This window comes from Mobula hypostoma, chromosome 12 (genome assembly GCF_963921235.1).
Source record: "Mobula hypostoma chromosome 12, sMobHyp1.1, whole genome shotgun sequence".
Taxonomy (NCBI): Eukaryota; Metazoa; Chordata; class Chondrichthyes; order Myliobatiformes; family Myliobatidae; genus Mobula; species Mobula hypostoma.
This window is the reverse complement of record NC_086108.1, coordinates 96,572,289-96,588,968: the sequence shown is the minus strand read 5'-3', so window position 1 is coordinate 96,588,968 and position 16,680 is coordinate 96,572,289. Positions and strand designations below refer to the sequence as shown.

At 38.7% G+C, this 16,680-nt stretch overlaps 1 protein-coding gene across 1 annotated transcript in view; it reads left to right on the top strand.

The window, feature by feature from the left end:
* The window catches only part of hfm1 (helicase for meiosis 1), a 152,911-nt gene extending 142,611 nt beyond the window's left edge, over window positions 1-10,300 (top strand). Inside the window, 5 exon segments of the mRNA XM_063063463.1 lie at window positions 1,611-1,850; window positions 3,850-3,928; window positions 8,109-8,175; window positions 9,923-10,083; window positions 10,243-10,300. Of these exon segments, the coding sequence (XP_062919533.1) occupies window positions 1,611-1,850; window positions 3,850-3,928; window positions 8,109-8,175; window positions 9,923-10,083; window positions 10,243-10,300 (605 nt within the window).
* Window positions 10,301-16,680: the final 6,380 nt, after the last annotated feature.

Below are 16,680 nucleotides of genomic sequence, written 5' to 3'. Positions count from 1 at the left end.
AGCAGCCACTTGTTTGAAACACCTCAAAGAACAAAAGCTAATTGAGAAAATAGCCAGTATTCCCTTTGTTTACTTGGAACACTATGCTGCTTATTTTGAGCTAGAGACTCTTGACGAACAGTTTCTAAGTAGAGTCAGTTGCATGCACGTGTGTGGCTGTTGGACACTACACCATGCTTAAAGCAAACAGTTTTTAAATAGTGTCAGTTGTGTGTGATTGTGTTCAAAATCAGTGATTGTTATCACTGATAGTTGGTGAGAAATATGTAGTAAAACAATTTAGAACTGTTTTGCTCACTACTGTTTTCAAGCTTGGAGATGCCAGAAATGGCTGGGAATGAAAATGAAGGTATTGACAATCATCTTCAGACATCTCACCCTGCAAAAACTCATTTCAGGGAGGTAGCACCATCAATTTGCGGGAGACTTCCTGGAGAGGTGGGATGTTTGCAATAGAGTAGCTCCTGAGCAGCCAGCCAGCTAGTTTAAATAACGTTAGCTATGCTAATGAACGAATGACACCTGTTAAACTCACCTCAACATGTCTTTTACATTTTAACCCACCATGGACAATAGAAAAGTCACTGTTACAAACAGAGCAGCGAGCAACACTGTCATTATTTTTGACCCCTATTAGGCAGGGGTAGACTTTAGTGTAGTCTAGGGTGACGTACATTTTATATTTTCTTTTTTTGGAACACACTCCCATGGCGTGCTCTTGCTCTCTCTCTCTCTCTCTCTCTCTCTCTCTCGTGGTCGCTCTCGCTTGTTTACTCTCGCACTCTTGCTTACTTATTCTCTCTCGCTCGCGCGCTCTTGCTTGCTCTCGCTGTCTCTCGTGGTCGCTCTCGCACTTCCTCTTTTGCTTTCTCTCTCGTTCTCTCACTCTATGTCTCTCGCTCACTCTGTCTCGTGATCGCTCTCGCGCTTTCTCTTTTGCTTTCGCTCGCTCACTCTCGCTTGCTTTCTCTCTCTCTCTCTCTCGCTCGCGCGCTGTCGCTTGCTTGCTCTCGCTCTCTCTCTCGTAGTCACTCTCGTGCTTTCTCTTTTGCTTTCTCTCTCGTGCTCTCTTGCTCGCTCTCAAAAAAGTTGATTTCCGTGATATTGTATATAATTTGCAGGCATGAGGGAGTCACTATTAATATGCAGGAGACTCCCGGAACTTTCGGGAGAGGTGGGATGTCTGCATCTTGAACGTTACGATGAAAATTAGGATCTGGAAGATGCAATTATCAATAGTATTGTATGAAGACGGTCCATTATTAACACTAGGTTCCTGCACTGATTTTGTTCTAAAATTTACAATCAAACAAAAGAACATGCCAGCATATGCTGGATGAATTTCTCCATCGATAACTAATACAGAGTTTTACAGTACTGTAGCAGTTTTGATTGTGTTCTAATTTGTACTGTTTTTTAATTTAAATACATTGTCTTTTTTTATATACCTTTTTAACTATTTCCATGAAACTTTGTCTAATTGGGACAACCACTTAATTGGGCCAAAATGTACTGATCCTAATGTGTCCCAATTAACCAGAATCCACTGTATATTAGTGTTGTTGATTGATTTTTGACCAAGTAATTAAAACTTATTTTATTTTTGTTAGGAAAATATTCCTTGACTTCATCAAAACCCAGTTCAGCTGTGATTGTGCCACACCAAAATATGTTCAGGACTTTCAATTACAACTCTTCTGATGCAAACGACAGTGGGTACTGGTCATCAGAAGGCATAAATGTGACTTTTGACCTAGGAGATGATTTATGGGGTGACTTTGATGATGAGAAGCTGGTACAAGCTAGCAATTTGGTCAGTTCAGAAGAAACCACTATTAATTGCCAGAAAGGTAATAATATAACACAGAAATTTGACTGTGCAACGGCCAAAAGAATTGTATATTGTGGTTGATAATACAGTTATTTTAGAATGAAGCAATTTTATACAATTGTTGAGTTTCTTGACACCAGTCAGTACCATTTAGGTGAGATTTACTGTTCACTTGCCCTGTTTGGAGGTACTGCAGAGGAGATTCACCAGGTTGATTCCAGAGATGAGGGGATTAGACTATGAGGAGAGATTGAATCACCTGGGACTGTACTCATTGGAATTCAGAAAAATGGGAGGAGGTCTTATAGAAACATACAAAATTATGAAAAGGATAGATAAGATAGAGGCAAGAAAGTTGTTTCCAGTGGTAGGTGAGACTAGAACTAGGTGACATAGCCTCAAGATTTGGGGGGAATAAATTTAGGACGGAGGTAAGGAGCAACTGCTTTTCCCAGAGAGTGGTGAATCTGTGGACTTCTCTGCCCTCTGAAGCAGTGGAGGCTACCTCAGTAAATATATTTAAGGCAAGGTTGGATAGATTTTTGCACAGTAGGGGAATTAAGGGTTATGGGGAAAAGGCGGGTAGGTGGAGATGAGTCCATGGTCAGATCGCATGATCTTATTGAATGGCAGAGCAGGCTTGACGGGCCAGATGGCCTACTCCTGCTTCTGTTTCTTATGTTTTTGTGTTCTTATGTTTTTATACTGTCAAAATGCCTAAATCATGTCAACAGCGGTATGACACACAAAAATCAGGATCAGTATGATTTTCAAATATGTTGGTTTGAAAATTGATAATCACTGCTCAGTCATGGAAGAACAATCTTTTCCTAATATTGAGATTGAAAAATAACATTATTTGAGGGCCAATTCACACTGAACTTGTATTCATAATCACATTGCTGTATATTCATGATCATTGTACACTTATCACACTGATCATCGGTCCTTCCTTGCATCTTTAAGATTTTGCTGCAACCAATACCACCTTGTAATCCCCATTTATCTGGATTTAAAATTCCTATTCATGGTGCTCCAAAATATACTTTGCAGGCACCGTGTGTGGACCTCTTTGATGGAAACACAAACCATCAGTTCACAAATCATTTTCCACCCAGCTGTCTTGGAGGAGCAACATTTTTGCTGGCTACACTACCACAAGATAATCCTCACTCAAATCTAACCATGTTGTTTATGGAAGCTCACACATCTGCCTAGATTGCATGCAGGTCAAACTCACTCTGACTCCACTTCCCCAACCAAGCCCTTTTAAGCTGATTTATGCCACGTCTCAGAGTTTTATAATCACCACAAAATTAGGGAGAACATTATCTATCTGTTCATTGCAGTCTTCTCCCAAATTGGGGCATTCATTGTCTTCACAAGTAACTTCCTGATAACTTACTACCAGGAGCACCTGGTTGTAAGAAAAATCAGAAATCAAATAAATTTTAAGTGAGCAAAAAAGGGAAGGGAAAGACCTTGCCAGTAGTAGAATGAAGGTAAAGGGCATTAATTACACCAACCTTAGCAATGTAACAAAATTGAGAAATCTCCTGATGGTGGCATATTCAACTCACAGCCATCATTTCTCGTGGGAAAGAATCTGGCAATGTCCTATGAGTTTGAAGTCTGTGCATTCCTGGGAGCTCAAAGCTTTCAACCTTCTCAATGTGTATTCATCCTGGCAGAGAATGGTGCACAGTAAAAAAAAATAAATTTGTAAATAGAAGAAATGTATCCTAAGGAGTCAATGGAGCTATAGGGTTAAAAAAACATAAACCGATTGTTTGAAATTCAAGGATTGCTTATAAAGTAGTCATCTTTAAGATTTTCATTTCATCCTGAGCCATGTGTAAGTGTCACTACCATGTTAAGTCTTCTTGAACAGTACATATTGCTTAAATGTCTAAATATTGCTTAAATAATAGTCATTCTATACTTTGTGTTCAGAGTAATAAAGCCTTTTAGCTGTGGTCAATTGAATGTATAGTAATATCTTTATATTATTTATATAGATTCTTCCTTTAGTACATATGCAGATTTTACAGAATACAACCAACTGCAGAACCAAACAGTAAACAGTAAACATAATAGGTAAGATTTACCAAGTAAAAGCCTGTTGATTAGTTGTCTAGTTTTCCGATGTGTACAAATAACAATGGCATTCTTGGATGAATGCTTTACACATCTGCATCAGATTTAATCTCCCTTCTTCTGATCTAAGTATTTACATGGTGGAGCTGCACAGCAGACTGAAGAGGCTGGACAGTAGTAGCAATAGAAAGGTGATCCATTTTGAGGTATGTCCCTTGTCGACAAGAAATCAGCAAACTGCAGATTCAGTCGGTAAAAATCCCATAATGCACCATGTTTCCTACCCCTTTTTTTCTCTCTGTCCCTCTCACAATCACTCCTTGCCTGCTCTCCATCTTCCTCTGGGCTCCCCTCCCCCTTTCTTTCTCCCTAGGCCTCCTGTCTCATGATCCTTCCCTTCTTCAACTCTGTATCCCTTTTGCCAATCAGCTTTCCAGCTCTTAGCTTCTTCCCTCTCCCTCCTGTCTTCTCCTATCATTTCAGATCTCCCCGTCCCCCTCCCACTTTCAAATCTCTTACCATCTCTTCTTTCAGTTAGTCCTGATGAAGGGTCTCGGCCCGAAACATTGACTGTACTTCTTCCTATAGATGCTGCCTGGCCTGCTGCGTTCCACCAGCATTTTGTGTGTGATGCACCATGTTTGGGACTTTTCAGATGTCCCAGACAATTGAATTTCTATTTAAGTGATACATGATGTTGGAATAAATTTCCAGTGTACCAGCTAAGTTTCAAGGGTGTGTAAGAACCAGAGCCCTGGTGAGTTGCAAAGGACACGTGGGAACTGGGACTCCAGGTAGTTGAAAGCAAGCAAATATCACCCAGGTAACAAGATGCTGAAGCGTGGGGATTTCCAAATATTTGGATAGTGGGATTGTCAGAGTTTTACTGGTGGCCAGGCTTCTCTCTCTCTGAGCCCTGAAGAAAATAGCTCAAAAGGGAAGAGGAGGTGTCAATGCTATTGAAAGACAGGCATAAAACTTAATTGAATATTCTGTATTCATCAAAAGACAACAGCAAAAGTTCTGTCAATGTTTATTACCTATTGAATGTAGGATAATGGTGATGTGTAATTTACTGGACAAACAATTCAGAAGCTTAGACTAATGGACATGAGTTGAATCCCACCACAACACAGCCAATTAGTTCATACAAAATAAAAAGTCTGCCTCACTAATGGTAACTGCTAAATACCAGATTACTGAATCAGTAAATACCAATACTAAATGCCAATTACTGAATCCTTTGCCAATTCTGGCCTCTCTGTCAGCTTCAGACTCACAATAAAGTGATTCTTAAATACCTTCTGAGTTATCCAAACAAGCCTCAAAGCTGAAGAGCAATTAGGGATGGACATTAAATCCTGGACTTCTAGTGATCCTTGAAAGCAATAAAAAAATAAACAATTGCATTTCTTGCGATTTCTGTTACTAGAATGATGTATTAAAATCAGTATTTGTGTTGTATTCCTATAGAATAAGTCTATACGCTGTAAAATAACAATGCAGCGAGTTTAAAAGAGTTTAGTGTTAAATAGTTAGGTCAAAAACTAGTTTTAGTTGCAGATTGCAGATCACAATTTTTGTTGTGATTCAAGAAGTTCACTGTTAGCCCGGGGTTATTTTTAATCTTGATTTATATAAGAAGCGAAACATAATAGGAAGAATCTCTTTCTGACCAGCAAGCCTTTTGTGTAGCGTAGATCCAGTCATAGTATTAGGCTGGAATACCTCAGTGTAACACTGTGGCTGGAGCCACATTACACAATCTGAGAGGTCCAGCAAAGGCACCAGAATGGTTTTGACTGCTGGTGAGGCCCCAGATTCAAAGCTGATGCTTAAATTAAATGCATGTGATTGACTGACATTCACAAACTTGCTAAAATAATGGGACAAACATAGAAAAAATAATATAAAATACAAAAATATATTTTTGAAAAATTAAAATACGATTAAAGGCAAATAAGTACTTTTAATTCAAGTGAGCACAACTCTCAGCTTCTAAAATCATAACACCGTAAGGCATAGGAGCAAAATTGGACCCATCAGATAAGTTCCTCATCAGGACCACTTAATCTTGAGATGGGTCTCAAGAATATTCTTGTCTCATTGGCAAATAACTATATCCTGCCTCTGTTTGTCCAGAATGAGGTAACCATCCTGACCAAAGACTGCAGATTTACAGTATATTCCCAAGGAGAGCAGTCAAACCATCAGGTTGTAATACCAGTCTATTGGTTTTAGGTTCATGTTTGCTGACGTTAGTTTTTTTATTTCTAGATTTATCTTTTCATCTGACTTGCAATTCTCAAACTATTATGGTGGGATTTGAACTCCTGTTGTATGAATGAAAAGGATGTATCACTGGTTGATTAACTAGGTTCATGTTTACATACCCAACTTGAATTGTTAGTCCAGTTTGCAGAATGCTATAAGGTTTAAAAAATAAGTTTTTTTTCGGGAGCAACACGCACAAATATGCAAGAGAAGTCCAACAGGTCAGGCAGCATCTCTGGAGGGAAATAAACACACTATAGTTCAGGCTGAAATGCTTCATCTGGACTGGAAAAGAAAGAGGCAGGTCAGAATTTCTTTCAATCACCAGAATTTGAAATGAGAGAATTGATGTCTTCCTTAAATAAGTGCATAGTTAACAATATCATTTTACATAAACTTCCCTGAATGGAATGTAGATCCTTTTGTCCTTGAATTTGCTGCAGTGAGCCTGATCTTGAAAAACAAGATTTCAAAATACCTTATTGAGAGTATATTTGTATAAGAGATTTAAAAAAGCTGCTCCAAGCTAATTTGGGAGTGCATTGTGCCCTTTTATTTGAAATAATCCTATAATCCTGTTTTAATTACAGTGTTTTGAAACAAGCAATGGAAATACTAATTATTTCAGGCAATGGAGAGAGAAAGAGTCAATGTTTTAGTTCAAGTACCTTTCATCAATACTGGAAATCAAGTATGTGTTAAGTTGCAGAGAAAGGGAGGGTAGATTGAACACAAATGCTGGCTGTCTAAAATTCCTGAATTCCACTTTGACTGCTGGTGACTTAATTTTGTCCAGACAAAAAATGAGGTGCTGTTCCTTAAACTTACCTTGGGCTTTGTCTCAACTTTGCTTGGGGCTTTTAGCACAGAGCTCAGAGTGGGTAATTAATGTGGATTTGTAGTTTCAGAGTCACCCTCAAACTGATTGGAGGTGTTCAGCAAAGTGGTCATGCAATCTGTATTTAGATCCTCTGCTGTAGTTTTGGACTCTTTATCTAAGAAAGTTTGTGATGACATTGGAAAGGGTTCAAAGGAGGTTCACGAAAATGATTCCAGGATTGAAAGGCTTGTCATATGAACAGCATTTGATGGCTCTTTGGCAATGTAAAACACTCTGGGATCTCCCAGTGGCCACACATTTTAATTCCACATCCCATTCCTATTGTGATATGTCTATCCACAGCCTCCTCTACTGTAAAGATGAAGCCACACTCAGGTTGGAGGAACAACACCTTATATTCCGTCTGGCTGGCCTTCAACCTGATGGCGTGAACATTGACTTCTCTAACTTCTGCTAATGCCCCACCTACCCCTCGTACCCCATCCGTTATTTATTTATATACACACATTCTTTTTCTCTCTTTCCTTTTTCTCCCTCCGTCCCTCTCACTATACCCCTTGCCCATCCTCTGGGTTCCCCCCCACCCCTTTTCCTTCTCCCTGGGCCTCCTGTCCCATGATCCTCTCTTATCTCTTTTGCCAATCACCCGTCCAGCTCTTGGCTCCATCCCTCCCCCTCCTGTCTTCTCCTATCATTTTGGATCTCCCCCTCCCTCTCCCACTTTCAAATCTCTTACTAGCTCTTCTTTCAGTTAGTCCTGATGAAGGGTCTCGGCCCGAAACGTCGACTGTACCTCTTCCTAGAGATGCTGCCTGGCCTGCTGCGTTCACCAGCAACTTTGATGTGTATTGCCTGTTTTTTACTTTTTCATGTTGTTTCTGTTTCTCACTCCACACACATGTTGTCTAACCTGCTGACTATTTCTGACATTTTATGGTGTTCTTTCAGATTTCCAGCACATGCAGATTTGCATCAAATGTATTATCAAAATTTGTTACTTCCAGTGTATATCAAAATATATTTGTCTAAATATATTTTAAATATATTTGTCATTGATGCTTTTAGGCATGGACACCTACAAACAATGGAAAAACCTTGCTATTTATCAATTAACTCAACAGTTCAAGAAACAGTAAGTTATAATTTAAAATAGATTAATCATGTTTAACAGCATTTCATTTTCTCCAGCCGAGATTGTAGCTTGAATCCCAAATGTCACTCAAATTTGCCATTATGAATGATGGTGTCTTTTTCATTTCTTGATGAACTATCTTGCCATAGTATTGGTGCATCCCATTTTGGGAACAAAGAAAAAGGTTGCTGTTTATTCATTGTTGAATTTATACTTATGCTTGCATAAGTTTTTAAAAATATATATATCATCAAACATGATAAAATAATAAGAAAATGGTATCTGATTTGAAATTAAGTTTTTAGTAGATTCAGTAATTCTGATCAAAGTCTATTGATAATTCCCAACTCAGCCTTCCTCCTTACCCTACCTCCCTCCCACTCATTTTTAATATAGATAATAACTTCGCTTTGAGAATTAGTGATTTGAGCAGTGTTGCTGTCTGCAGCAACTAACTGGTCACTTTAACAAAAGCTAAATTACTTGATACTACAGTATCAATTTACTCACAATTTTAGATTTTACAAACATTTAATTCACCTCTTACTATTTTATTAGAATGTTAGCCTGTTCAAAGCTTCTATGACTATAATATGGAAATAATCTTCACATGAATACATTCTTTACACATTAGAACAGAATTGTGCAGTATCAGTAGCAAATAGTGTTAGTGTGTGGAAAAGTACATTGAAAAAACTTAACAAGATATCAATGACATGTAAACTTCTAATTGTTGAGGGCCCTGCTATTCCCTGTATATTTTATGATCTGGTTAAACTTCTTATTTGCCTGAGTTAAATTCTATTTGCCATTCCTTCGTCTATTTTCCTGGTTGACCTTGATCCTATTGTAACCTTAGACAAACATCTTTGCTCTCCACTCTACCACCAATGTAAGTCAACTGCAGACTTACTAATTATAGCACCTACATTCTCCAAATCACTGACATAAATGATGTACAATAAAGGAACACTCACAGCACGCTGGAGGAACTCAGCAGGTCGGGCAGCATCAGTGGAAACGATGAATCAACGTTTCGGGCTGGAACCCTTTGTCAGGACTGAACAAAGAAGGAGGGGGAAGGATTTGAAGAATGCTTGTATATTCAGATGAAAGACCAGTAATTTGAAAGACAAAGGGGTGGGGGAGGGGAGGCAGTGACGTCATAGGCAAGTAAACAATGGGTAGTAGAAGAAGGAGGCGGAACCATGAGGGAGGTGATAGGCAGCTGGGGGAGGGGGCATTATCTCCCAAAAACAAACCATACTGACTATCCGTAAATCCTATCCTTCAGAATCCCTTCTTGTAACTTTCTCACCACTGGCCTTTAGTTCCCTGACTAGTTCTTGCAACCCTTCTTGATAAAGGCATAACTTCAGTTGTCTTCCAGTCTTCTAGTACTTCATCTGTGGCTAAAAAAAAATACAAAAATGTTTCTCAGGGCCCCAGACATCTTTTCTCTTGCTCCTGACAAACTCCTCAGAAATAAGTTCATCAAGCTCCAACAGAGATTTATCCATCTTTATGCACTCCAAAGAAACCTTAGCTAGTTCCTGACTAATGCCATCAATATTAGCTTTATCCCCACTTATGGACCTGTTCTGTCTTTTTCCATAACTTTCCTGAAATTAATAGTATTGTGCTAAATAATTACAAAATGCAGAGGCTTCTAAAACACAAGGTTAATTAGAATAAAAGTAATTTCTCATAATTTATTGTTTACAAAAATGTTAATTTTATATTGCAGTCTAAAATCTGTGAAATAATAGACCAGACAACTCTTGACCAGGGTTTAGAGGAAGATACAAGTTCTGCATCTTCCAAGGCAAATGCACTGAAGTACTCCAAAAATAGTGGGCCCTTGGACTGCTTTCATCAGATTAATACAACTACTGCAAGAGAATCCAGGTAGGAGCACGTGTTTCATCTATGTGTCCTCCCTCGAGCAGAAATCAGTTAGTGAAATAAATCTGTGAACATCTAGAACATTGCATGATAAACAGTGTTAGATTTATTTTATTATGTATATTAAATTATTTTGTTTCACTGTGGTTTTATGTATTTCAGATATGCTTCAGAAGAAGAATATGATGCTCTACTTAGCATTTTTGATGGCATATTTTAGAATACACTGAAAACTTGGAGTTGTAAGTATGTTTTTGTTTTATCAACAAATTACAACAGGTTTAAATTTGTTAATTACCACTGGCATGTGCTATCTAGAAAACAATTTGAAAAAGCTAAAAGAAAAAAAGTCTGCTTTTATTGTCACTTCTCAAATTAAACTTAGTGTTTTATTTAGTCAATGGATCAAATCATTTTAAGTATTATATTGCTGAAATGAGAAGACAAATACCACAAGATACAACTGACCAAAAACTAAATTGTTCACCTGAAATTCCCCTTTACTAATTTAGCAGAGGTATAATTTTGTTTAGTTTTAATGAATTGGTGCTTCTCATTTAAAAACAGAGCATTGTCAGGTGAATGTATTAGTCTTGCAAGTTTCCTAAAGTTTGTAGTCAAACCTTGAGATTATACTCCTTTACTATTAAATGATGACTGTTAAGTTTGCATGAAAGTCTGTGATTTTCCTACTTACGTAATTGCATGTAAAGAGTAAAATATTTTCCTACATTCTCAAATCTTAATTATAGCTAATTTATGTCAGTTGCAGAAGTATTCTTATTCCACTTGAAGAACTGGTGGACTAGGCTGCTTTTCTGCAGCACTTAATGAAGAACAGTAGGTGGTGGAAACCTGGGAGCTCAAGACCCTGCCTATTTCTTTTGTGTGTGTTTGTGTGTAAATGTCCAAATAATTACTTGTAAACATAAAGCTGACAAATGTAAACTAATTTTATGAATTAATCATTATATTTGTCCTATTAAAGTCACATTATTGCATCAAAACTTATTCAAATTTAACTTCAGCAAAGATAATTGCGTGAATAAAGGTGTTTTTTCCTTCAAGTGTCAGTCCAGTTTATTGAAGATCTAATTTCAATCTGTTATTCAAAATAATACATTTTCTATGGTTGGGAGAAATGATTGCCTGATTGTTTTTGCCTGCTCACTGACAAAAGGATTCCATTTCTAAAAGTCCACCTTTTTTTCTACTTTCCCAGTTTCCAATTCCATTTCTGTCCTATGGGTATTGATTGCACAATTTGGTATTTTTCCATATTTGAAATTGGAGAGAGCCAACTAGCTATTTTTCAATTTGGAACTGCAAAGTTGAGCCAAATGCTATTCTCATCCAACATTCACATGTGTGCACTTTCTAGAGGGCTGATGGTAATCGGTTTATTATTGTCATGTGTACCGAATACAGTGAAAAGCTTTTGTTTATGTGCCATCCACATAAATCATTCCATACACAGTATAACGAAGTACTACAAAACATAGAACAAAAAAGCTAAATGCAGGATATAGTGTTAAGTTACAGAAAAAGTACAGTGCAAGTGGGCAAGTGCAAGGGCCAGTGAAAGATCAAGAGTTCATATTTATTATACAAAAGATTTGTTCAAGGGACATATAACAAGGGGTTAGAACTGTTTTGGAGTATGATAGTATCTATTCTCAAGCTTTTGTATCTTCTGTCTGATGGGGATTGGGGGTGAGAAGGGTCTTTGAATATGATGGTTGCTTTCCTAAGACAACAGGAAGTGTAGACAGAGTCCACAGGGGGGTGTCTGGTTTTTATGATAGATTGCACTACATTCACAACTCTCTGCAATTTCTTGTGCTGTTTTGGGCAGAGCAAGCTGTGATTCATCCAGCTTTCTGTGGTGCATCTGTAAAAATTGATGAGGGTTATTGGAGACATGCTGAGTTTCTCTAGTCCTCTGGTTAAAGGTCCTAGTGTGCTTTCTTGGTCATGGTTTCCATATGACTGGATCAGGACAAATTGCTTATGGCATTTAAACTAAGGAACTTGAAGCACTCAGCCACTCCACCTCAGAACCATTGATTCAGACAGGGGCATACACTCTACCAGAATCTTCTGTTTGCTAACAAATAAGGAAGAAAAAAGTAGTAAAACTCAATTATTTTTTCTGGTAGTATTATTTAAAAGCTTATACATCCTAGAGACTTGGTTATCTACATTCCACAATTTTGAAAGGAGTGATATCTATAGAGTGAGGGGATGCATTGGTTATCATCTACCAAATTTTGGAACAGTTCCTGTAGGTTGGAGACTACTGTATATGACCCCACTATTTAAGAAATGAGTGTAGGAAAGGAGGGAAACAATAAAATTGGTAGATGGGAAAATACTGGAATTTAGTATAAAAGATATGGTATCTGGACACTTAGAAAATAATAACATAATTGTACAAGATCAACATGGATTTATGAAAGTAAAATTATGTGCGGCTAATCTATTGGAAAATTTTCAAATAGATTGCAGATAAGAGGTTGCTGAACAAATTACAGTACAAAAGAAAGGGGGTAATATATTAGCTTGGCTTAAAATCCACTTAACAGATGGAAAACAAATAAACATGACCTTTTCGGTGTTGTAGACTGTGACTCGTGGGGTACCACAGGGATCTGTGCTTTCGCTCCAACTTTTCATAATCTTATTATCAATAATTTGGCTGACGAGACCAACTGTAACATTTCCAGATTTGCTCATGACATAAAACTCAGTGCGAACATGAAACAGCAAACGAGAATTCAAGGAGTCTTCAGGAGCATGTAGTTGAGCTGGAAAAACGTGAAGTTATCCAATTTATGTAAAAAGAAAACAAAAGTAGTTACTTTTTTTAAAATGGAGATCAGGAAATATTGATGTTTAAAGAGATTGATCCTGGTGGTACAAGCTTTTGGGCTTTTGCTTGATTTAAAAGGGGAGAAGAAGGAATATTTGGGGTGGGTGTGGTCTTTGACCTTTGATGATGCTTATACTCTCTCCTTCAAAAATTGATAATTGTTCGAAGTCATTTGAAGTACACAGTGAGAAGGAGAACAAAATAATTGTTACTCCAAATTGGATGCAGTACAAATAAAAACAATAAGATAAAGAACACAATAATAATAAAAAACATAATAAATATAATTATGTAAATAGCTTACATACATTGTACGTTGATAAAGCGACGCTAGGCACATGAGCGTCTGTACATTAGGTGACTGACAGGAAATTATAAAGTGGTGGTGGGGGGGGTAGAGGGGTGGCTTAATATGTGGAGGTGTTGATCAGCCTTACTGCTTGGGGAAAGTAACTGCTTTTGAGTCTGGTGGTCCTTGCCTTCCTTCCTGATGGGAGTGGGACAAACAGCCCATAAGCAGGGTAGGTGGGATCCTTCATGATGTTACCGGCCCCTTTCCAGCACCTTTCTATATATGTCCTGGATGGCAGGGAGGCTAGTGCTGGTGATGTGTTGGGCAGTTTTGACTACCCATTGTAGAGCATTCCTGACCGCCGCAATTCTATACCATGCAATGATGCAGCTTGTTGGATGCGCTCTACTGTGCATCTGTAGAATGACATATGCACAGTCCACCTCTCTTCAGCCTCCTCGGATCGAAGTGTTGGTGAGCTTTCCTGATTGTGTATAATGTTTCCTGGGTCTATGAGAGGTTGTGCGAGATATGCACTAACAGGATTTTGAAACTGCTCGCAGTTTGCACTGCTGTGTGACCGATGTAACGAGGGTGTGAGTGGTGTGAAAGACATTTGCTCTGGGGAAACTTGTTTCTAAGATGGCAGGTCTGTAATATGAGGAGAGATTGAGCAGGCTACAGGCTAGCTCCCTGTAGGCTGGAGGTTAGAGAGATGAGAGATGAAAATGCTTAGAAGATTCCACAGGGAAGATTACAAGAAGGATGTTTCCTTTGGCTGAGATGTCTGAACATAACATCACAGTCACAAAATTAGGTGTAAAGGGAAAAAAAAATCTTCACTCAACTGGTGAATCTCTTGAAGTCTCTACCCCTGGAGGGGATGGGAGGCTTGGTCATCAAGTTCATAAGAAAAAGAGATGAATTGACTTCTGGATGTTAGAGGAATGAAGGGATAGGTTGATAGGGCAGGGAATGGTAATGTGGTGGAAGATCTACCTTGATTTATTGAGTGTTGGAACATGCATGGGAAGATGCAGAGAGTAATGGACTCTGCCCAATGCATCATGGGCACAACCCTCCCCACCATCAGTAGTATCTACAAGAAGCACTGCTTCAAGAACGCAACATCCATCATCAAAGATTTCCACCAGTCAGGCCACGTCGTCTCCTCATGATCACCTTTAGGCAGAAAGGTCTCACACCTTCAGGTTCAAGGCCGTTATTTCCCTTCAACCATTTGGGTTTTGAAACAACTGGCAAATTCTTGTCACTGGAGTTTAGCAACAATATGACCACCTTTGCACTAAAATTGACTTTTTTTCTGCTATAATTGTCTTCTTTCTGTGAAAATTGTGTATAATTTATATTTATGATTTTCATGTGAATACTGCATATATGTTGCAAGTAAGTATTTAATTGCATCTGTGCATTCATGTACAGTACTTGTGCAAACAAACTATTAACTTTTGACTTTGACCACTACTTCTGTTTCTCAGACTCTTGCCATCTATTCCACTTGGCAAAGGAGTCAAAACCCAGAAGGCATTGTTTTAAAGCAATTGATAGGTTTTCTGGAGAGATGACCGAACTAATTCAGAATTTTAAAAATACTGATCTCAGGATAATGACTCTATGAAACCACCTCATTGTGAAAACTCATCTGACTCACTAATGTACTTCATGAAAAATCTGCCATCCCTATTAATGTAACTTTTAAGTAACTCCAGATCTATCAGTGTGATTGACTGTATTTCCCCCCTCAGATCAGAGCAATAAATGGCTTCACTGTGATGTCCACATCCTGTGAATCAATACATATTTTTAAAAATAGTATTTTTCCAAACTCTTCTGTCAGCATGCCTTAATGCCTTGCAATGCTTAAAGGGAAAATACACTTACCTTCACAAAGCACTTTTTGGGACATTGAAATGCAGTAATTAAGGAAATAGAGCAGCCAGATTACGTGCATATAGGATGCAAGGCAGAAATGGCGACAAAACCATAAGACATAAGAGCAGAATTAGGCCATTCGGCCCATGAGTTTACTCTGCCATTTCATCATGGTTGATTTATTAACTTTCTCAAGCTCATTCTCTTGCCTTTGCCCATAACCTTTGATGCCCTTACTAATCAAGAACCTATTAAACTCTACTTTAAATACCCAGTGACGTGACCTCCACAGCTGTCTGTGGCAATGAATTCCACAGATTCACCACTCCTGGTTGAAGAAATTCCTCCTCATCTCTGTTCTAAAGGGACATCCTTGTATTCTGGGACTGTGCCCTCTAGTCTTAAACTACCTCACAATAGGAAACATCCTCTCCATTTCCACTCTATCTTGGCCTTTCAATATTCATTAGGTTTTAATGGGATTTCCCCCTCCAGTGAGTTCAAGCCCAGAACTATCAAACGCTCCACATATGTTAACCCTTTAATTCCTGGGATAATTCTCATGAAACTCCTCTGGACTCTCTCCAATGCAAAACAATCAGTTCTTAGTGGTATCACAAACACAAGAAAATACTGCAGATGCTGAAAATCCAAAATGACACAAATGAACTGCTGGAGGACCTCAGCAGGCCAGACAGCATCTATGGAAAAGAGTGAACAGTTGACATTTCGGGCTAAGACCCTTCGTCAGGACTAGAAAGACAAAATAAGAAGATGCGGGGAGGGGAGGAGGAAGTACAAGGTAATAGATGATAGGTGAAACCAGGAGAGGGGGAGGGGGGAAGTAAAGAGCTCGGAAGTTGATTGGTGAAAGAGATAAAGGGCTGAAGAAGGGGGAATCTGAAGGAGAGGATAGAAGACCATGGAAGAAAGGGAAGGAGGAGGAGCACCAGAGGGAAGTAATGGGCAGGTAAGGGGTGAGAGAAGGAAAGATGAATGAGGAATGGTGAAGGGGGGGGGTAAATTATATACCACCAGATTCCAACTATAAGAAAGCATTCACAACACTGCACAATGTCGTCTGCAGACAAGAAACAGCCCATCCCAATATATTTCAAATTACAGTTAGTGACTAACCAGGACTGTTTGAAGAAAACTCTGCCCAGTTATCACCAGCATGTAAACTGTTGCACCAGAGGTCCCAACACACTAGACCACTGCTACACTATGATAAGGAATGCCTATCGTTCCATCCCCAGACTGTATTTTGGCAAGTCAGATCATTTGGCTCTACCTGCGTATAGACAAAGCCAAAAAGCAAAGTTGCAGAGATTCTAAAAGGTGGCCATGGGAGACAGTGGAATGACTACAGGGTTGCTTTGTGGATAGGGCTGTGTTCAAGAACTCATCTGTGGACCTGAATGACTACACCAGGGTAACAGACTTTATTAAAGCAACTGTCATGAGTGCGTCCCCATGAAGTCATTCAGTGTCTTTCCCAATCAGAAGCCCTATATGAACCATAAAATCTGGAATTTGCTGA